Genomic DNA, 24,118 nt, shown 5'->3' with positions numbered 1-24,118 from the left:
GGTGTCTTATATTTACTGAGCAGTATAACTGCAGTTTTTGTATTGTATTTTAATGTACATTGATATTGGTTGCAGAAAGTTTTTTTTACTGCAACTTTAATTCGTTTTTAACACACTTTAAATCTACTACAGCAGGACTACAGGCATCGTGAAAATGATCTGTCTTACTACAGTAGTATGAATTATGAAGTCTATCCTCTTTATGAAATACTTTTTGTCTAAATGGCCTGGTGAATAAAGTTATGTATTATGGGAAAAACAAAAACAAAAAAACTATTAAAATCAGTGAAGTTCATCTGTGCCAGTTTAAAAAAAGTTCTGCAATTGATGGTTAAATAATTGCTAGGACAAACTGGCATGCACCAAGGGTTTAGCTGAATGCATCATGAAATATTAGTCGGAATGGACTGGCTCATGCAGTTACTGGAAAGAAGCCACTGAAGAAATCAAAAAGTACGGATACCTGTGCAGATCATAGCTTCCTCCATCTTTATTTCCTGATTAGGGAATAAGAGTAATGTTTTGTTAATGCTTAGAACAGTAAATACAAACATTCACAATGTAGTTCTTCATGCACAGCTTCTAGTTCCTAAAGAGAAAGGGCTTTCGTTAAAATATAAATGTTTTTGGGGGGAGGGGTGGGAAGGGACAGGACACAGTCCCATCAAGAATTTTAAGGAGTTTAAACAAAAACGTTACGATCAAACATAATGCTTATATTAACTAAACACCAGGTAAGTTAGAGTAAAATATTACAGATTTGGCACCAAGTTGTGCTATAAATTGTAGCTGTTAATGGCATTAATAGTGAGGATAAAGGGAATGTGTAGTGTGCTGTCTTTGAAGACATATAAATAAGTATGAGAGAGTGCTGACTGTTATACTATGTATAACGGCTAGGCTGTGTAGCGTTGCAGTGAGCCGAGGACTCGAAGCCAGGAGATCCAAGTTTCAAATCCCAGTACTACCACAGACTTAGTGTTACCTGGGGAAAATGCTTCCCAGCACCATACCATTCACATGTACATGCAAGATCCCAGAAGACTGAACTACAGACATTTACAGGTTTCTGTCTTGGGCTTGCTATCAGAATGCTGAAAAGTTGACAAACAAACACAATTTACAATGTCCAATTACGCTCCCTCACTGCAGCAATTCCCACAACAGCACAGGAAAGCCAAAAGGTGTCATCCTAACCCATAAGCAAGCCAACAGCCTCTTTACACCTCAGTGCGCAAAAGCAGATGTCGGCAAACTAGCAGCCTCTAGAGGACAAGGGCCAGTCCTGCATGTGTCCACTTGAGCTCACCAGGTGCCTGACCAGTAGGGTACGCTGTAACAAAATGATGAGAAACAGTCCCTGCAGATTTTACCAGCCAGGACACAAACCTGCACTCCCCTGACTATGTGACTCACCTGCACACCATGTGGCTGTGTCTTTACCGGGTGGGCCAATCTGAGACCACCATACAATCTGCTTTTTTTTGCATTCTAATCAGATTAGAATATTTTGTTTTTTTATTATGACCTTCACTGGTTTCCATCAATATATTTACAGTGCCTACTGCAGTAACAATGTATCTTTAACAGAAAGTATCAGTTATTTACCTGTTTCAAGTCCCCTAGGCCTAGGGTTACACTGTCTATGACCCCGACAGCTTCTCAGCTCCATTAACTGTAGATGAAGCTCATTCAGGACTTCCCTGTCAACAGTGTGCACTGCATTTGTCAGCTGGATAAATCAGAAAAATGAAAACTTGTAATACAAGTTGGAGCAATGCAAATTTTTTTGCAGCAAACAGTACAGTAGATCCCCTTAAACCCGCTGCTGAAGAAACAAAAGTTGACATTCTCTTTTCTTTGGTTAGATTTGTTTTATGTTGCATGTACTATAGGTTAGTTGTGTTTATATAATGTTAGGGGTGAGACAATACACCAAGGTCACGATACGATACTTATGAAAAACTAATCTCTGTCTGACAGACTTGAAAATATTTTAGATCTATACACAGATTCAGTTGAAAATCAATTATGTGTATTTACTACTAACTAGTACAGCACTTGTTTGAGTTTAAAGACAAAGCAGTATGTCAGCTAGAGTTCCTGGGATATCAGATTTAACTTAATTAACCAAATCGCCTACTCACATACTAAGCAATGTGTTTGGTAACTATTAAGTACAAACTTTGTTCATGTGTTTCTATAGAAAAATCTAAATATCAAGTCTTTCAGGATTAAGTTGGGATATTAATTTATTTTTAAATGTACATCAGCGTTTTTGATTGCATCACACTTAACTTTAACCCAATAGATCATTGAGACTTTTATTATTATTATATACATTTTATCAGCAAGTATGTGTATTTGTCAAGTTAAGGTTGAGTATGTAATTTAAATGTTGTATACTATTCTATAATGTGCTGTTTTTAAATGTGGTTAGAAATAATTTTAATCATAAGATATAAATTAATTATATTAAATAAGTAATTTTCATCCAGGGTTAACCATTTTGTTTACCAGAAGTAAGATATTCAACCAAATCAAAGTTTAAGGATCATCAAACCCAAATAAACATTACGATGCAACTCATAAGATATGACACAACATATTGCATTTCTACATCTATAATACATAGCTTTTACAGGAAATGCACGCTTTCCTCCACAAAAAAAGTCGTCAGATGCACGTCAAAATTCTTATAGCCTACCCCCCCACAAACGACAGACACTCCTCATATATTAATATATTATATATAATATATTCTGCAGGTTGACCCCTTGATTGCAGTTTGCTCATGAAATCTATACTACTTGCTCAATTAGCCTTGCATTGCAAACTATTGCATTCAATGTGTTGTTTAATGTTTGTGTAAACTACTTAAGCCTGGATTCCCTTATTTAATCCCCACTACCCTCTTCAGTACAATGCTTCTTACCTGATAAGGATCACTGTTCATGTCAAAATATTCCAAGAAGCCAGTAGCAAACTCACAGAAGAGGATATTGTGTGTGTCGTTAATTGTTCGTAAACACCAGTAAGTGTTGTTATTGGCACTGGTACATGCACAGAACGACCCCACTGTAATTAGAGTTTGAAAAGAGGCAGTGAATTTATTGTCATATGACAAATGATTAAACAGCTTATGAAGTTCTGACAGAAAAAAAAAAGACCAAACATCATTAGACCAATCACCATTTAGAACAAAAAAACTGCATTGCAAGTCTTATTTTCCACTAGCATGCATGTAGGTAGGTATTGGCAATTAGTTGAAGGGGGAGAAATGGCATTCCACTGAGATCTGTTTTTTGTTTTTTTTCCTGTTGTCCTAACAACAGCTGTACATTCATTTTAGTGAGATACTATGAAGCCTCTATACCCATGCCCTTTACTTGTAGCCATTTTCAACAAACTCAAATTTTTTGCCGTATATTTTAGCAAAGAACAAATAATCAGCAAAAATATTGGCCACTGCAGTGCACAGATGAGGATTACCGGACTTCACTTACAGTTCCAGAAGGGTGCGGTCTGCCAGTGGTCGTTGTCGTGTGTAAAGCAGGTGAGGCCTGGCAGACTGCAGTCATCCCCTTTCTTCAAGCGTTTCTTTTGCTTTCTCTCCTTTTTTTTTCGCCGACTCTCATTAAAATTCTGCTCTTTACCATCAACCTCCTGTACTGCTTCCCTAAAAAAACAAAAATGATAGTTTTGGTTACGCTTCTTTAATTGTCAGTGACAGCCTAATGTACATACTGTAATCAGAGCTACCTGTCTGCTATGAAGTCAGCTCACTACATGCAATTAGTTGCATGATAATATAAGGCGGCAATGATTAGCTGATGGTGTTTCTGTTTCTGCCACACCCTGTACAGTTTTTGTTTAGGGATACAGATGTTAATGGAATACATCTGTATGCCAGCAGGGTAGTATTTTAATATGATAAGTTAAAAAGGTACTGATGGAGAACATACAGTAGAACAAATGCATCAGCTTTGAAAATGGTTACCACACAGTAATGAAATCAGTCCAATAGGAAGACATTGTACTCACTTAAAGGGATGGAGACGATGGTTACTTTTCTTTTTTTCTTTGTTTCTTGGTGCCTTTTCTTTGTTAAAGTAACTGTTTGTATGTAAAAAAAAAAAAAAAAAAAAAAAAAAGCCCAAGTAATTATTCAAATTAAAACTCAGGGTGCTATGTACATGTTACAACTGATTCTTCTAAGTTGCGTTGGCGAGTTGGGCTGCCAGTATTTTAATTGCGCTAGGGTGTTCAATTAAGTTTTTGAGGAAGTTTTATATATATATATATATATATATAATATATATATATATATATATATATATATATATATATATATATATATATATATATATACACACACACACACACACACGTGTGTGTATAGATATAGACACACACACACACACACACACACACACACACACACACATTTATTTTGCCATTCGTCTGATACAGATGTCCCAGGCTGGCATCATGACTAATCTCATTTTATAATAAACACTATGTTTTCATGGAGTGGCCCAGGTCCTACTAGACTTTAAACGCAGCATAACAAACCTCTTACTACAGTCACATTCATCTGGTCGTCTTCGCTTTAGATGTCCCCTCACTTCTCTCAAATTCTTAATTTTGTCTTGAAGAGCTTCAATCTACATTTGAAATTTAGGGGTAAAATTCAATGTCTGTGTCTCACAAAGCAGCAATTTAAAACACGATGGAATAACCACATGTATCCAAACCTCTTGGGCGATGTAGCTCTTATGGTTCCTCCAGGCCCTGGATGACTGGTAGATTTCTCTCTCGCAATGCACTGTGTCATTGACCAGAATGTAACATCTACAAGGTAAGCAACAAGAGTGAGGTAGTCAACAGAGCGAACAAAACTAAAGAATCTTTGTTTTAGTGTTGAGCTGTGTTGTTCTCATCTGTACATACAGTACAGCCTCCACCTCCAATGATTTGGGTGAAACCTGTTTTAATCAATGCATTCATAATTTTTAAACTGATGTAGGGTATTTCTTAAAAGTGCCGACTTCTATTAAGTGTTTAGTATGTTAAAATTAAGATATGATTATTTTATTAACAAAAGTTTCAATTGATTCAAGACAACTTGGGGGATTAAATCCCCTAGTTAATGATTTATGTACGCAGCTGCTAGTAATCAATTTTAGGTAGATAGTGACTAATCAAACAAATAAGGAAACATTATGAAGAAACTCACAAAAGTCTAATAAATACGGTCATGTTCCAATTTAATCCTTTTTATTACTAATCCAATTTATTACATTTTCATAGACCTGCCTGCTCACCATCTATTTAAAAAAGAATCTCAGGACTGTATCTGTTTGCTATGGTGACAGACAGCATCAAGGGGCCTGTGGCACTGAGCTTACTTGTGAGTGACTTTTACAGAGCTGGGCTGTCTCACTGCATTGTCATCAGCCAGCATTTCTTCCAAGTCATCCTCCACTTCTAGGTCATAATGGCGCTTGCTGATGTTCCGCGGCTCATCAGCCGGCTGTGCCTCTTCCTCAAGGTCAATATCGTAAACTTGCCCCTCAAATTCTACTGACAGGGACCTGGTTGGCCGTGTGTGAACAAAGCGTGGCTTGTACCCTGCAAAATGTATATTCATGTATTTATTTTTTATTTAGCATAAAGAAAAGTCAGCTTTGTTCTTAAAAGGCACCTCTTGTTACACAGAACTCCAGGATGTACAGTTTGTTGGAGTAAACTTACTTCTCTGAACTTGATGTTAAGACTATGTTTGTGTGTTACATTGGACAGACTCTTTTGTTAAGCCTGTTGCAGAGACTTGCCGATACGGAATTGGTGTCTGTTTAGCCAAATGTCCACTAGAGGGCACCAGCGCATTTCTCAATTTTTTTAAACATGGACATTACGGAAGATAGATACATGTAATGTCATTTATTGAAAGCAGTAATTTACACATGTTTTTAAACTTTTAACCACTGAAGACCAAATACTTGGTGTATGATCTACAGTGGGGTACATTCTAACTCAATCTTATTATTTATTTTTTTAAGTATTTTCTTTTTAGATACATTTTCATATATACAGTTGATGATGGTTATTAGCAACACCTGATAAAGACTTTGGTTATTAACAACATTTTCCCAGGAACCAATCCTGTCCCATAGACTTTAATGGGAATGGAATTCTGATATTAGCAACTGCACGCCGCTTATTGACAACTTAATTACTAGTTGCCAGTGTTACTGAGCTCACTCGCGTGACTTATGCACATACTTCATGCAGCTTTTATAACACACTGACTTCGCAACTGTGTATTTCTGGCAGACTGAGGCAGAATCATTGCTTTGAAACAGGCTACAAAGACGCACGCAAAATTGAGATGATTTAAGGAGGGAGGTGGTACATTGTAAAAAGCAGACAACGTTGGACAAGTTGTCATATTAAAAGTGTGTTCTTTAGATTGTAAGCACAACACATTTTTTATGTTTGCTTTACTCAAGGTAAGGGCAGTTGTAGCACATTGTTGTGTAGAACTATTGAAGCCTGCTCCCTTTTTTTGTTTTACACACACGTGAAGTAAACTCTGTTTGGGTATTTCATGCTTCTCATGTTAATTTTTTAACACTAACATTTAAAACACATGTATTTTAGTGCCATATTTGTACAACTACAGTAGGCCTATATATCGTTGTGGGGCATTTTTTATTAAATATTCATCGCTTATTAGCAATGTTCGGTTAATGACATTTTTGCTGGGAACTGAGAGGTTGTAAATCTACTTGTCTGTCCTTTTCCAACAACAGTTCAACTCCAACAAACTCAACAAAAAGGCCTTAAATTTCAAAGCTTTTGATCAAGTGGAAAATGTGTGCTATTCGTTGGAAGGAAAAGTAAAACTCCAACATACAAACTCTTGAGATCACAGAAATTGTTTATTACTGGTTTTGCCAAATGAACAGCTCTCCACCTAAACTTTTAAAAGCAAGTGGCCCTGACTCTGCCTTTTGTGCCAACTTACTTTGGTTAGTCTGAGAAAGCTGTCTTTGATTCCGTCTTTCCCCTCTGGCCGGCTTGTAGTCAGGTTTCCCGCAGTCACACTCCTTCTCCTTGGAACTGTACCCTCTGGATCGCAGGCTCCTTGTCCGCTTTCTTTTTGCTGAAACTTTCAGAGACCCTTTGCATTTATGAATTCGCAGCTTTCCTGTTGTGTCCTCAATACACTGCCATTTCTGTTAAACGAAAATTAAGATTAAAAAAAAAAAACCTAGAGGCATAATTTACCTGGTCTGTTACGCCTGCGAAAACAGTACTAGCTTTTTACATACACTATTATATTGTATTTACAAGACAAACCAGGCAAAGAGAAAAACCCTCCATGCACCTAAAAGAGGTAGAGTGGCTAATTAGCCATTTAGGGTCCAAGCACTTTGTAAATGTTATGTACTGTATCTCCAAACAAAATTATTTCTCGCACCATTGATGACCAAAAGCCACAGGTCAATCTAGGAAATGAGATCAAAGTAGTTATAACCTCCAGCACCATGAGTAGTATCAAAATTTCTGTATACCTCACAGACATCATACTAAGTTTCCGGAGATCCCTGTAATCTGAAACCTGGAATCCTGTTTATTTTGTTCAGAGAGATAAATAACACAAAAGGTTTAAAAGTCTGACAAGTGGGTTTTTTTGTGTGTGTGCGTGTGTGTGTGTGTGGTTAAGCTAAGTAAATACAGACACCAGTCTAGTTACCATTTACGGAAACAAAAAAAAAAATAGCTGCTGCTGCTGTTAACACACAGCCACAACAAAAACATGAAAGTTCATTTGTCCTTAATCTCTTAATTTGACACAACATTTGTGGGGAGAGGCTTTTATTTGACCATAGTTCAGACATTTGCTCAGAACTGTGGGGAACTGTGTCCAAGCCCTCTCCATGCTGCACTGATTGAATTTCCTGCGAAGCAATTACATCTTGACAGCCAGATTCTGTGTCTGACAGTAATGTTATACTTGCATTCAGAATCAGAGACACAGACAGAGACAGTGGTGACTGGCAGCTGGGCTGTCTGTTTGCACGGCAGAACTAAGTGGCTCGTGTTAAGCAGAGCAGAGCTGGGTTACAAAATTTCATTCATGCAGCATTATTTACAATGTGTCATTTGGTGCTGTACTGCTGTGCTACTCTTCCCATTTAGTTTTAAGGATAGACCTTCATTCTAATCCTGTAGCCTAAACAAGTTATTGGATCTGTTAAACCCCAAATGAGTCTAGGCATGTACCATTTATAAATACCATACTTTAAAAGTGGTTTAATGTATATAAACTACTGAAGAAATCATTACAGTGCATCTGCTAAACTTAATATGTTCAGGCAAATAATGAAGTCATTTTTAATTTTTTTAATTTTTTTTTTTTTTTTTTTTTTAATAATCACAGAATATGAAATTGAATTCCTGATAAAAGTGCTATAGCCAGCTTTGAGCTTGCTGACCCTCTGAGATGGCCACATGGCCACTGTTCTCAGTTTACAGCAGGTCTGTAGCGTAGTGTAGACAGCTTATTTTTAAGCCCAACCTTTTGAAATGTTAGTTTATGGTCCTTAAACACCTTTCATAGCAGCCCTGTAATTTTATTAAATTATTTAAACTGACAATTATAGACAACAAAAACACTTTACATCGATCTTGCATTACAAAACTGCAATTTCAGGCTCCCATTATAAAGTGTAAAAGATTTTTAGATTCCATGTTGCTTCTTTTTCACATTTAACATTAAAAAAAAAATTGGATTCATACATTTGCCCCTATTTTTTATTTATTTTTTATTATAACAACCCTCTGTGTTATCTCTTTGTGATGCACAATGAAGTCAAGTGAAATCTGTTTGGGTCAACAGGCAATGATCTAATGAATCCCAATATCATAATGCAATCCAGACACACAAAGGGGGCTTGTGCCTTCTGGTGCTGTAAAGCAGACTAGTTTGGTCTTCTTTAATAAATGTCCTCATTGTGTTCTACTTAACTGCAATAAACTAAAATGCATCAGGTTTAGAAGGAGGACAAAAAGATAATATAATATGTTCTGGGGGCTGCATTAGAGAGAGAATCACCAAACACACTTATAAAGATGGGTTTTACTGTTAGAAACTCATACAGAATTTTGTATTTTTAAGTCTCCAACCAGTTTTGGTATCATAAAATGTACACTGACCTGAACAAAACAGATGGACAACCCTGTTTTTAAAGACCATGGCATTGCCACAAACTCAAGCACATAACGACAAACTGAGGATGAAGGTGGCACTTTAGTTAAAATAAAAGTACTTGAAACACTAATGGGAATGGAAGTGCTGTTCCCTCACACATCAGGAATTGTGTAAAGAAACACCCAAATGCTACTGTATTGTGAAATATAATATGCACCATTGCTCCACAACAAGGCATTCACAGGGTATGCTTGATGAATATGTCTTGTAATAGGACTTGTAACTAAATGAAATACACAATAAAGCCAGTAGTTCATATGTAATGTAATTGACTAGTCAAGAAGAGGAGTGATGATCCAAGTCCATTTTTGTGACCTTTTGTTTTTTTTTGAACAGTGGTTTTGTGAATAATGGCAATGCACACACACTGCCAGAAATTGTTTAAGCATAACTTTAATAAAAATACAAATGGTACTTTTACTATGTAACTGCTCCAGAGTAGCAAACTGTAACTGCACATAGTACTGTGAGTTATATGAATATGGTCCCGTGTTTATCATATGTGGAATACAACCATTCTAGCCTTTCTATGTTAAAGTTATAAACAGCAAGTAACCATTGTGGTTCTTACCTGTCCGGGCTGCTCACAGGCGCTCTGGTATTTTGCTTGCTGGCATAGCTCCTTCACCCTCTCGTACTTGGGCAGGTTGTTAGACTGCTGCATATTATTGTTGCCGCTCTCCTCCTTCTTACGAAGAAACTTTCTGAAACATAATGGAGTTGGTTTAGTTACTTGCTGCTGGAATCTGTCCACGGTATTAAGGCCTATGTGGTTGAGTGGTTAAGAGTAATGCTCTAGGAGCCAGGAGACCAGGGCTCCAATCCCAAGCCACAGAATCAGGTTTATTATGGCCACTTGATCTGCTAGAGCATCACCTCTGCAGCAATGGAACCCATTGGAAATACAATGTTGTATGTATTACAGAATTGCACATGTTCACAATGCACACGATTTACACCTATGTAAAACCACACACTTGCAGTATTAATGTACAAAATCAATTTATTCTACTGGACTAAACTAATTAACAATGTGTTCTTCCCAGACCAGCATGTCTTAAAAGATATATTCCTATTGACAAATGTTTCCCTTTAAAATAAATATATTGATGAGAATACATTGCTACTGATAACTTCCCACATTGAGGTTATCCATTTAGAGTTCCTTTTACAGTTATCTTCATTGCTGGCTTTGTCCCTGGAAATCACTGCTAACATCTAAAGGTTGTTACTCTCTCCAACAGCCACCAATATAAAATTGGCTCAGAAGGAAGCCGACAAAATAAACCTCCCTGTTACACAGTATGCAATTTCATGCAGTGACAAACCAACAGACACAAAGAATGTCAACTTCACTGTTCAAGCTGCCTTCCAGGGAGCTCTGCTTTCAACAAAGACTGATGGGATTACTCGAACACTTAGCTCCAAGGAGGACATTGTTTTACACAGTCCTAAAGGGGTAAGGTAACACATGCGAAATAATAAAAACAAGTCATGTGTGTGTCTCCCGACAAGAACAGTTAAACGCCAGCTCAGAAAAACATATCTGACAAACGAGGGACATTGTTAATACAATTAATACAACATTTAAAAAATAAAACACGACAACATGACGAATGAATATATAGCATTTTACCCTCTCTCCACAAGGATTGTATCCCGCCAGACTTTAGGTTTTCGATTTGATTTGAACCTGAAATACAAAAACACATAACACATTACTGTATGGAAAGAGGTTTGAAGCACACTTAGAGAAATATCCCAAATCTTCTGCGTCTGTGTATCAAATCATTTTTGCATATTTCAAGTTAGCTATAACATTTGATAAGTAACTTGAACTGCAACTGTTTAAGAGCTGAAAACAAGTAAAAAGCTCTAATTAAGCAAATTATCAGTTCAATTAAGGGTCTAGTTAAGAAATTGAGAGCTCGGTTAGAATGAAAACCAGCAGACACAAAGGGTCCCCAGGACCGAGTTTGAGAACCCCTGAATTAGACTAACAAAATGCACTGAACTGAACATGCACTATTGTTTATAAAAAGCAAGTGTATGCAGACAGTGTATGTAGGCTTTATACAAAAACAAAAAAAAGAAAAAACAGCCAATGCACCTCAATCCTGACCTGGATTAATTCCCCCTGCAAGTCTCAGTTGTACCAACTGGTACTCAGTTGCAATGCGTTACTGTGCCGTGGACTGTTATACAGTCAGGAAGAAACGGAATACTCATTTCACTGGTGACCTCCGCTGGGTTAAAATCCAGGCCTCAGGAGCTGAAACGTGCGAGTAGCAGCCTATTGCACACCTTTGGAATGACCATACTAACCTAAAACTGACAATTAACTAACCTGTTTCCTGGTTTTTCTGGTTCCAATAGTTTTAAGATAGATTTTCCATCCATATCTGGAGGTGTATCGAGTCCTGCGATGTCCAGAATTGTTGGAGCAAGGTCAATATTTAAAACCATATGACGATTGCTGTAGAACAAAATGGCATGTTGATGCAAACACATTGCTTTCTTAATATTAAAATATTATCCAAATAATAAATAGGTTTTCCCACTGTTCATAACCTCCAAAAACTGGCCTTATACAAAAGGTCTGCTTTTATAGTAAATGACATGAAAGGCTAAGCTTCTGAATTTATTAAACCGGTTTCAAATAACTTAGTTTTAGTGGAAAAAAAAAACAAAACAACTGCAGCCTTCAGAATTCTGGAATCATAAAGCTCCAAACTCCGACCTGGAGGATAGGAGTCTGTGGCTGTGTGCCACCCACCATGTACAAACTTGCCTAATAACGGTCTGTAGTGACATTTTGCCTGAAAGTGGAAGGGAAACATTTTGACCCATGATTAAGAAATTCACTCTATCTATAAAGCAGATGCTGTCTAGTTAAAAAGTGAATGCAAGTCTTTCAGTCTGGGCTACTACCCATACCACGATACAGCAGACAGACATGTCTTACATTGATCCTGGTTCAATGTTGGGACCACGGACAAAGAATGGGACTCTGATGTCAAAATCATAAGGCATGGATTTTCCTTTCACTAGACCAAACTGTCCGATATGGTAGCCATGATCAGCTGTGTATATGACGTAGGTGTTGTCCAGCTCTCCAGTCTCCACAAGCATTTCATATACCTAGAGAAGCAAATACAGCAATTATATGTATGTATGTGTGTGTGTGGGTGTGTGTGTGCTCTCATCCTAATAGAAAAACAGTTCAAAACAATATTTCAAAGTTGAAGAAACTGGGGATTACTAGACAACAAAAACGTAGGTGAAAAGGCGTATTGTCACTAAACAAGGTTCAGTTTAATAATCACATGGAAATGTCACAATTTTGTTCCACATCCCCAACTTTCAGTCCTACAAAATAAAGTAAAAAACATTATAGGTGGTGCACTTTCCCCAGACATTCAAACGCAATTCACTTTGAAATTCAAATATGTCCTATCTGTGGGGTAGGAAGCGGAAGTTGAGGAAGGAAGTGAATTAATAGACGAATAAAAGCAATGAACAAATGGTATTGTGTTAGGAGAAGTTTAACATTTTAGAATTAAGTCTAATCCCCCAAAAACATATCTTATAAATTTGTTACACGTTTTCAATGTTAGAAATTACACTACAATAAAAACAGTTGTTGCTTCCATAAACTATTCCAATCGAGAAAGTAAAAAAAAAAAAAAAAAGAGACATTTTTTGGAATAGTTTTAAAGTATATGAAAGACCCAAGACTATTACCCACTTGCCTTTTCAACAGAATCATCCACAGAGAGTAGCGTCTGCAATCTTTTCCGATGCAGAAAATTGGTAAACTCCATGTTTATGGGCCTCATTGGGCCAGTGTATTGCATAATCCAATGCTTATCCATGTTGGGTGCATAATTGTAACTGGGTGTACTAGAGCAAAAGAAGAACAATGCTGTTACAATAGTGTCCTATTAAGATTGCAGATCCCACAAAAATGCAATGGATTTCTGAAAACATGTGTTTTATAAACATTTTATTAGGTAATAATATTTGCTTGATTCTTGGACACAAGCTGAACTATTCAACGATGTGTACCCTCTGAATTAATGTAAATCTAATGAATACTTCAAATAAAGTGATTATTAAACAATAAAAGGTGCTACATGCTGTCTTATGACTGTGTTCAACTTTCAATATGGCAATATGTTGGCATGAAGTTGGTTTTAATATAGTGATGTGGCCTTTGTTGTTAGAATGCACTGGACATTCTATTACTCACTGCTGCAAACAGCATACAAAGAAACTGGAATCAATTGAGTGTTGTAACCATAATGCACTGGTGGTCAGAAAAATCTGGTTGATTTTATTAAATTGTTTTAATAAATATGGAAATAAAAAGCATTTGATTATGTTTTATGTATTATAGTTTACATCAACTTAACCTTTTTCACACACAAATAAAGAGATCATTATGTATGTAACGCTTGCAAAATCAAGCTAAAAACAACATCACAAACCAGTTAAGTTAAATCCCATTGACTAAGAGATCATTTGCACACCAATACATCAGAAAAGGTCAATGGAACTGCAAACTGCTGTTTGCTATTCATATAGTCTTTGCCGTGACAAATGGAATGGCAGGCCTTTGAGCCAATTCCTTAAAAAAAAAAAAAACTAAATAAGAGGCAAACCACTAATTGCCCTTGCACTAAACTAATTGCTCTGAACTAAAGCTTGATAAATTGGGTCTTGTGTTAAGAGACCAGTGGGGGTGGCTTCTATTTATGACCACCAATGTGGAGAACTTAAGGAGCCAAATGTTGAAACAATCTGCAATTACATCCACCCATGTGGGGGGCAGGAAATCTGATCACAGCACTGTTCACATGGAGCTCCAAATAGTTTATTTAATTCATGTCATCCCCCTATACCTCCTAATCCCAATTCATTAATGAATTTCGCTATAGAAACCAGCTATTCAGCGTATGTGAAAAGTAGCTGGCTTTTGCCTGCAATTCATCTTGTTCTCTTTGTCTGCTTTATGAACTTTTAACCTAACCAGTCACGCAGTCTAATAAGAGTCACAAAAGAAACCTGCCAGGCTATATTTTGGCAGCCAGAGACAGTTTTACAACAAAATCCCCAGGGATTTAGGGCCATAGAAACAAACACGGACCAGTCACACCTGGCACCTTCAAAAGCCTTGCTGAACAAACGGTTTAGCACAACCTGTTGGCCTAATCTAATCCTGTTCACTTGTACCCTCACTCTCAAGGAAGAGCTTTTCAGTTGTGCTAAAATATTTGCTTCCATTATGTGCTGAGCTATGAAAACAAGCTTGAAGGTGCAGAAGTCAAAAATAAAATGTTTTTTTTTGTTTTTTGTTTGTGTTTTTCTTTAAGAGATATTTTAAAAGACTTAAACATGTCTATTAGAACTTTTATACAAAGATATATAACGAACAGGTCTATTGGTACTTTTTATACCCCAGTTTCAGTGGAGAGACTGCCAGGAATGTTAAATACCTCTCCTGACGTTAAGCAACAAGTCACACTGCCAGCACTCTCAAACACTTTTCATGAAAAAGTTGGGATATGAAAGAGAGATGCAGCTGGGGATGGAGCAGATGGAGCAGTGTTCATTAAAGATTTAGGAACAATTAAATGGCATGAATTGTTGGGGTTGTCTTGCACTTTCTCTTAAAGTGATGTGTGAGTGACTTAATAATTTAACCTGTATTTATTCCAAAAAGCATTAAAAAAAACACATTTTGATGGCTTTATAACTGTTGTTATACTGTTTTCCCTGGTTGACCATTATTCTTTGTATTCTTGTATACTTCCTGTATCCTTTCATGTATTTTCAACTTCCCTGGCAGCATGAGAAAGAGGAAATGAAGTGGGGCTTCCAGAGAAGGCAATCCACCCACCTTCTTGCCTGGAACAGTTAGTGCTACGGAGCTCTGAAAGGAGAGTGCTGTTTTGTACTCACATGTGCTGGGAGGCATTGGGGAAGTGCTCTGAGAACTGTGGGGCCGAGTCCTCTGGTCCGTGTGGGGCGGCATGGCTGATGACCATCATTACCGGTCTGTGGGGGTACATCCGTTTGGAGATTCTGAAGTAATTAATACTGTCGTTGGTAATTAAATCTGTGAAATAATCCTATATTGGGGGAAAAAAAAAAAAAAAAGGAATCAAACACCCCCTTTAATAAAACAATGAATGAACTACTGCTGTCCCATCCAGCTGCTAGATGACTACCATATATACAAATAGGTGCATGAAGGCAATGTTTAAAAAACAATCAGTGCATACTTAAGACTTATGATGAATTAAATGCAAGTTCTAGAAAATAAACGAATGACCGTTCAAGGATTAACTAACCAGTGACAGACCACTGTAATAATGGTTCCTGATGTGAAAATAGAGTTGCTTAGAAAATAGCAAGTATACTTTTATTCCAGAATGTACGTGCTACATATTTTGAGAACATGTTTTACTGTATTACAGTTGAAGGCAGTCTAGCAGCTGTGGTTAGAGCTAGGGTGTGGGAGGTTGTCCGGGGAGGCAATGCATTAATCCACAGCCTTTATCTTCCTGTCCTTGTCCCAAACAGGTTTAAACTGAATAATACATCTCAGTTTGGCAAAATCATGAACAAACAAACAAACAAACAAAAAAAATCCACATTGATGATGCATCACTTAAGAGCTAGTTCATGATTCAGTCCTCAAAGCCAGCAAAAGTTGAAAAAAAAGAACGACAACAGAAAAGGAAACTTGGGCAAGAATTCAAACAGAAACATCTGCGATTCCTTGTTATCTCCCCAAGGGTTTTAAAAGGGTATTAGTGAGCCAGCATGTAAGCAAGTGCATAGGCAGTGTAAGCAGTTTCAGGCACACTGGCATGACTAATCACATGTTGAGGATCCAGTGCTCCAGCACAGCTGCAAAGGCAACACTGGAGGCCCACACTCATGTCGCATGTCAGTGTTAGTACAAGTGAACCAGATGTGGCCTTTCTCTTTCTGTAAGCGCTACCCCAGCAGGCACATATCTCTCAGAAATTAATACTATAATTAGGTGCCTGGGCAATTGTTTATATGATTGGTAATGACCTTGGCAGCCCGGGTCATCACTTTCTAAAAATGTTTAGTTCCTCAAGTGCTGAATCACTAGAGCTAAAGGTAAGCTTTTATCAGTTGTAAACACAAGGAGAAAATGTGAATTAAAATAATAATAAAATTAGTGGTGCAATTGGCACCCTAACTTCGTATTCGATTATCGTATAGAAATTTATCAATGATAAATTGATGCACTGATGTTTTATTTTTCAAAATAAGAAACTTTTTTTTTTTTTTTTTTTTTTTTTTTTTAACAGAAGAGCCATCAACTAAAAACACTGCTGTGCATAATAGTTAAACAAAAAGGCACAACTTGCACAAGAACACTTCCGATTGTAAAAAAAAGAAATACAAAGGGCTTGAGTTTTTAACAACTGAAAAGAACAGGCGTACAATATTTTATTTACAATATATACAATATTTTAACAGATGTACTTTATCTGAACTATTGTTGTTCATTACTGTTAACAAAAACATTTTAATTAATCTCACAAATCCTGACTAATTTAACTATCGTACTAAATTCAGTTTCTTTTTATGAAACACTGCCATATAATCCAAACACAACATGCTTTGAAACAAAAGAAGGTACATCAGTAGATTTAACAGATTTAAAAAAACAAAAACGTATTGCCTTAATTTTTAAATCAAGAAAACGTGAATACAGTAGGCCTACTTCTGATTTGGCTTGACCAACGTGAATGTAGTGGCTTAAAGTGTGTAACCTAGCAATGCGCTAATCTACCATACCAGCACTAAAGAAGTGCATGTAACCAAAGCGCGGGAAATTTAAGGACAAATGATCAATAATCGATTAATTGTTGCACACTTATAATAAATAAAAAACTCATGGTTTTATGAAATAAAGCATCTGAATAATCTTTAATTTTTATATAGCACCTTTCCTAGTGGACCACCATCACAAACTGCTTTACAAGATACAAGACTAAGGTATGTGAACTATGCATCAGCTGCAGAGTCACTTACAACAACGTCTCACCCGAAAGACGGAGCACAAAGAGGTTAAATGACTTACTCAGGGTTACACAATGAGTCAGGGAGCTGGGATTTGAAGCGGGGAACTCCTGGTTACAAGCCTGTTTCTTTAATCACTGGACCACACAGCCTCCAGGTCATTACTGTTTAACTACCAAAGTAACCAATAATTTAATTTAAACTAATATAATCGTGTAAAAATAAACTGCGGAAAATTCCCGGAATTACTATTTTTTTTTTTTTTTTTTTTAAAGATAAAAACTCGAAAATGTGGATCACCAAGTATACAGTAACTGTGGGGGGAAAAAAAAATGGTAAAATGCAGATCTTTTGACTAGACCTTTTTTCTTTTTAAGCAAAAATAAAATTTTAAATCTGTGATTTACAGGTTTATTTATCTTTACAATATTTTGCTTTAGATATGTTTTGCTCTAACTGAAAGTCTGCTGTTACATTTGGTATTATAAGTGTTCAAAAACAAATCAAATTCCAGGTGTAGGCTGACCTCCTGTTTACATACAAACGTTGTAGATCCTGTACAAACAGTACAGATGTGTGTACATCTGTATCTAAATCTTAAAAGCTTGGCTGGAATTTCTTTAAGGGCCTAAAGCAATTACTTCAACTCTTCTTCAGCTGGTTGGCCGAATTTTTTTTAACTTGAGGTAATAACTGGAAACATCCTATAAGGATTTCCAAGCAACCTCTGCCGACAAAATTACAGAAACCAACATGTTTGGCAGTTGTTTCCGCAAATACAAAAACTATTGTTTAGAAGAAATTATTGCACTTTTCTTACCAATACAGTAAACCAGCTCCAAATAAATACCGGTTGTAAAAGCATCAGAATTGTTGCGTTGTGATAGCTAGTAAATTATGGATTAGCATCTCATTGTTCCTGAAACATGAAATATTAAAATTCAACTCACATGTCATATTCAAACTTTCTGGAACATTTAATGATCCAGTTTTATACTTTAAACTTCATAGTGCTGTAAATGCATTCTTTTCAAAAATAAACAAATTTTACCTGAAAACATTTCCTTACTGTGTTTTACAACAAATCCTTCGCACATTTTCGATTTTAAATCCCAGAAATAAAATTCCAGCCATCAAACTTTTACTTAAAAATAACAATGACTTGTTTTCAAAACACTGAAGTAATCAAGATTTATCTGCTCACTGCAATAAAATTAACCAGTCATTCAAACACTGCCACGGTGGAGGAGAAGGACAATTGGGTTATCATTTTGTAATACTTTTTTAAAATCATGTTTTTGTTTTGTTTTTTTGTTCTTTACACATGCAAATTATTTAAGGAGGTGTGTTTTCAAGACCTGTGGTCCTGACCACAGCGGAGAATAAAAGCCTAAATATATGCAAAATAAAATATAAAAGATAACGTCTAGGCAACACATAAACTAATCAAAGCAAGTGTTTACAATGTTGTAACCCTAATAATAATAATAATAATAATAATAATAATAATAATAATAATAATAATAACATTTATATAAAAAAGTGAAATGCTGTTTTTTTGGGGGTTTTTTTCTGCTGCCACAATATACAGCAACACTATTTCTCATGTGTTACCTCTTTACCTTTTGTTTCAAAGCATGTTGTGTTTGGATTATAAGGCAATATTATATAAAAAATAAGCTGAATTTAGTATGATAGTTAAATTAGTCAGGATTTGTGAGATTAATTCAAATGTTTTGCTTTAGGATATAAAATGTTAACAGTAATGAACAACAATAGTTCAGATAGAAATTATTTCTGTTAAAATACAGTTATTTTTATTACTATTAAAATGTTAAAGGAACATCTGATTGGACATACGCATATTCTTTTCAGTTGTAAAAACACAAGTCCTTTGTTTTCTTTTTTTTATAATCGGCAGTGTTCTAATTTGAATAGAAGTTGAGCCTTTTTGTTCAACTACTAAGCACAGCAGTGTTTTTAGTTATAGGATCTTCTGTTAAACACAAATGTTTGCTCTTTACTTTGAAAAATAAAACATCACTGCATCGATTATCATTGATAAATGTTTATACGATAATCGAATACGAAATAAGGGTGCCGATTGCACCACTAGTTATTTTTTTTATTTTAGCGTTGTCTCCTGCTGAAGCGAGTTAAAGTGGAGCTTGACATTCGTTATCTAGTAGGTTGTAGCAAGTTATAGTTTCAGGTGGGTTTTTATCAATGCTATTAAAAACAGAATATAGCAAGTGTGTAGAAAAGAGGGTGCTCTATATATATATATATATATATATATATATATATATATATATATATATATATATATATATATATATATATATATATTATATATATATATATATATATATATATAAACACACACACCCACACACACACACACACACACAGTGGCTTGCAAAAGTATTCAGACCCCTGACCAATTCTCTCATATTACCGAATTACAAATGGTACATTGAAATTTCTTTCTGTTTGATATTTTATTTTTAAACACTGAAACTCAGAATCAATTATTGTAAGGTGACATTGGTTTTATGTTGGGAAATATTTAAGAAAAATAAAAAACTGAAATATCTTGCTTGCATAAGTATTCAACCCCTGTGCTGTGGAAGCTCCCAGTTTGCACCGATGAAAGAAATTGCCCTAACGAGGACACAATTACCTTACCATTGGCCTCCACCTGTGAACCATTAAAGTTGCTGTCACATTTTCTGGATAAAAACCCCACTGTTGAAGGATCATTGGTAAGGCTGTGAATCTGAAGGAAAATGAAGACGAAAGAGCTTTCTACAGAAGTTAGAGATAAAGTAATACAAATGCATAGATTAGGGAAAGGGTACAAAATAATATCCAAGTGTTTGGATATCCCAGTGAGCACAGTTGGATCAATAATCAGGAAGTGGAAGCTGCATCACACTACCCAGGCACTGCCAAGAAAAGGCCGTCCCTCAAAACTCAGCGCTCAAACAAGAAGGAGACTTGTGAGAGAAGCCACAGAGAGGCCAACAATCACTTTGAAGGAGCTACAGAGTTCAGTGACTGGGAGTGGAGTAATGGTGCACCAGTCAACCATATCAAGAGCTCTGCATAACACTGGCCTGTATGGGAGGGTGGCAAGAAAGAAGCCGTTACTCAAAAAGTACCATCTGAAAGCACGTCTGGAGTTTGCCAGAAAGCATGAGAGTGACCCAGCTGCGATGTGGGAAAAGGTTTTGTGGTCAGATGAGACCAAGATAGAGCTTTTTGGCCAAAACTCAAAGCACTGTGTGTGGCGCAAACCTAACACTGCCCATGCCTCAAGACACACCATCCCTACAGTGAAGTATGGTCGTGGCAGCATCATGCTGTGGGGATACTTCTCATCAGCAGGGACTGGGCATCTTGTTACAATTAAAGGAAGAATGGATGGAGCAAAATACAGAAAAATACTGCAAGAGAATCTGTTTCAGTCTGCTAAAAAACTGAAGCTTGGGAGGAAATTCACCTTTCAGCAGGACAATGACCCCAAGCACAAGGTCAAATCAACATTGGAGTGGCTCAAGAACAAAAAGGTGAATGTCCTACAGTGGCCCAGTCAAAGTCCTGATCTCAATCCCATTGAGAATCTGTGGCACTATTTGAAAATTGCAGTGCACAAGCGTCGTCCAACCAACCTGAACAACCTGGAGCAAATCTGCCAAGAAGAAAGGGCCAAAATCACTCCGACACTGTGTGCAAAGCTAGTACATACTCGCCCCAAAAGACTTAAAGCTGTTATTGCAGCGAAAGGTGGCTCTACCAAATATTAACGTGTGGGGGTTGAATACTTATGCAAGCAAGATATTTCAGTTTTTTATTTTTCTTAAAAATATTTCCCAACATAAAACCAATGTCACCTTGCAATAACTGATTTTGAGTTTCAGTGTTTTAAAATAAAATATCGAACAGAACGAAATTTCAATGTACCATTTGTAATTCAGCAATATGAGAGAATTGGTCAGGGGTCTGAATACTTTTGCAAGGCACTGTATGTATATATAAGTCTATTACCCTAAAGTTCCAATCCCCTGTACTCAGACACTTGCAGCAGTATTGCAAGTAACTCTGCGAATTAGAGCTGTGGTGAAGCAGGTCACCTTGGCAGGCATCCCAAACTATCAGCGGAACAAGAGAGTGAGCATGGCGTGCTGCTATTAAACATTTCTATAACACAGATCTCTCACCAGCCTCAGATCCCAAGTTTGACAAAACAGTTCAAAACATGTTTTCCACAGTTTAATGGAGAACAGTACTCCCAGAACCCTACATGTACAAGGAAAGAGTCAGTAACACTGACACTGTCGCATGGAAATCTGCCCCACGTGGATGTGTTTCTTCAAGCTCAATTTACAATGCTGTCAGAAGGGAGACTAGGCATCTTAAACAATGAACAGGAAAAAAAAAAGATAAAAGCAATTTCCTAAAGCTGCTTTCCGTCAAATTCTGTAATCCACAGCACACCAAAAACATTCCTAAAAATGGAAAAATACTGAAATAAAGCATGTGATTTAATTGAATGTTAGCTACTGTATAAACACACACATTAATTGCAGCTGTCACGTTCATAAATCAAACACAGTATACACTGTACATATTTTAAAAACACAATTACCTTGGCATAATCTGCTCCATGCTTTTCCTTGTAACCGTTCCGACAGACGGTGTAATTGTAAAAGCGGGAATTTTTGATCAGCCCAACCCATTCTCGCCACCCTGGTGGTATGTAGCTACCATTATATTCATTGAGGTATTTCCCAAAGAAAGCTGAAAAAAAACAAGGTGGAGGTAAAAGACTGTATTCAAATATAGTACCCAATATACCTCATGTTAGATACACAGCTGGGCCAAAAATGTTTTCTCCTTATCCTGTTTTCTAGATCCGACAAACCCTGTTTATATTTTTCCAATGACATCCTGCTTTGTTTCTTGCTCCCAGCCTGCCTTGCAGCAGGCTTATTACAAGCAGATCCAGGCCAGTGATCGAAATTAACACCCGCCAAACAGAGGTTAATTTGGTCTGTGGCGGGTAAATTTCACATACTTATACGCCACAGTGGCGGATACGTTTTTTTACACATAACACTGAATGCCAGCGGCTCTGTGTCAGTGGTGCGAATTTGTGTCAGACCGCTGTACCTTCAATAAATAGAAGCTGTTGGCTAAAACAACAAGAAGCTTGAAAAAATGATGTCACCGTAGTTTGCGCTGTGAAGTGATAGGACTAGTTTTCCGTACAGTCCCTCAGTCTCAGTCTCCCTCTCCCTCTCCCTCTCTCAAGAATTGAGGTTAGTTTCTGATATTTACTTAAAATATTGTTGTGAGAACTTGTAAATGTTTACTGCTAAAAAAAAAAAAAAAAAAAGAGCTTACTGATAAATTAGTTGAAGTTATGTTTACGTGTGTTTTTCTGATTGATTTACAACAAAGTCAAATATTATTTAAATATGTTTGGAAAATATTTTGCTGGATAACCGACCAAGAAAATAAATTAAGTTTTTAGTGTCTCTGTAAAGGGCATACCAGGCAGCTTGTCAGATTGAGTGCCGCAGGAAACTTGCACAGGTTCAACACAAACCCCACAAAGACGTCTTGGGATGCACTGCCTTTCTCTCCAAGATTACTTTTTACAAATAAAAATTATACCATAGAACAGCAAAAACAGTTCAGAAAAAGTTGGTGAAAATGCTAAAATCATCCTGACAGTGCTGTCTATTTATGTCTTGACAGAAAAATATACTGCACTGAAGGATGTTGGTCTTGTATTTGCCGATCAAGACAGCGAGCTTGAAAGTTGTGATCCTCAGGACAGTTTAGCTAGCGAGACAGGAAGAGGCAAGGTAGGAGAGGGAGAGAAAAAAAAAAAACTGCATTGTATACAAGTGTAATCATATTTGTTCTACAGATCTACCAAATAAAGGCATAAACTCCAGGGTTTTCTTGTATTGTTGCATTGTATTTGCATGGCTTACACAAACCTATTTACATATCTTTTTAGGTACAGTATTATTAGTCTTTATGGCCACACTTTCTGTTAGAACCTTTCCAATCTGCAATTTACACTTGTTCCATTTTATTATAGTTTATTAAAAAAAAATAGCAAGCATTTGAATCATTGTTCCCATGTGGTACATTTTTTTGGGTAACTGCAGAAAATAATTATCGGACTTGTGAATAAATATTAGGCTACTTACAACTCACTGCCCAGACTGTAAATTTAAGGCCAATTAATGACTCAAATGTGTCAATGTTAGATAAACTAGTAATTGTATTAATTAATTAATTTGTACTAAATTAGGTATGAATTATATTATAATAGGGGTCTCTACATTTTACTTTTATGTTTTACAGTGAAAACATTATTGTATTTAATGTATTGTATATAATAAATTAAATTATACATGTATTTTTTTTTTTTACTTTTAAATATGCATATATGGTCTGCCTATATATTAATTTCAACAACTTGCATTTTTGAAATATTTATTGTTATTGTTGATATTTTGTTTCTAAATGTTTTGTGAATTTAAAAAAAAAAACAAAGATTAATTAAAAAAAAAATACCTAGTACAATATATAGTTTTCAAAGACTATCCTCTCTTGAAGACATACAGTGTATAAAGTACTGTATAAAATAATTTATTAGGAAATTATTTCACATTTACCTATATTGCACAGATTTTTACCCAATTTTCCTATCAAATAATAAAATGCACACCTTTACAATGA

At 36.2% G+C, this 24,118-nt stretch overlaps 1 protein-coding gene across 5 annotated transcripts in view; it reads right to left on the bottom strand.

The window, feature by feature from the left end:
• Window positions 1-24,118, bottom strand: part of LOC121314345 (extracellular sulfatase Sulf-1-like) — a 69,241-nt gene that overhangs the window by 3,627 nt on the left and 41,496 nt on the right. For 4 of the 5 annotated variants that reach the window (XM_041247493.1, XM_041247489.1, XM_041247490.1 and 1 more), the window contains exons 4-18: window positions 22,005-22,156; window positions 15,248-15,417; window positions 13,036-13,186; window positions 12,249-12,424; window positions 11,631-11,759; window positions 10,920-10,976; window positions 9,855-9,987; window positions 7,034-7,244; window positions 5,412-5,634; window positions 4,758-4,854; window positions 4,576-4,667; window positions 4,045-4,116; window positions 3,507-3,679; window positions 2,936-3,078; window positions 1,609-1,732 (exon numbers count right to left, since the gene is read on the bottom strand). In XM_041247493.1, the coding sequence (XP_041103427.1) occupies window positions 1,609-1,732; window positions 2,936-3,078; window positions 3,507-3,679; window positions 4,045-4,116; window positions 4,576-4,667; window positions 4,758-4,854; window positions 5,412-5,634; window positions 7,034-7,244; window positions 9,855-9,987; window positions 10,920-10,976; window positions 11,631-11,759; window positions 12,249-12,424; window positions 13,036-13,186; window positions 15,248-15,417; window positions 22,005-22,156 (2,103 nt within the window). Of the gene's footprint in view, window positions 1-463; window positions 498-1,608; window positions 1,733-2,935; window positions 3,079-3,506; window positions 3,680-4,044; window positions 4,117-4,575; window positions 4,668-4,757; window positions 4,855-5,411; window positions 5,635-7,033; window positions 7,245-9,854; window positions 9,988-10,919; window positions 10,977-11,630; window positions 11,760-12,248; window positions 12,425-13,035; window positions 13,187-15,247; window positions 15,418-22,004; window positions 22,157-24,118 lie in introns of all 5 variants that reach the window. The other variant, XM_041247494.1, reaches the window with a different exon arrangement.

This window comes from Polyodon spathula, chromosome 4, assembly GCF_017654505.1.
Source record: "Polyodon spathula isolate WHYD16114869_AA chromosome 4, ASM1765450v1, whole genome shotgun sequence".
Lineage (NCBI taxonomy): Eukaryota > Metazoa > Chordata > Actinopteri > Acipenseriformes > Polyodontidae > Polyodon > Polyodon spathula.
This window is presented reverse-complemented; position numbering and strand designations above follow the sequence as displayed.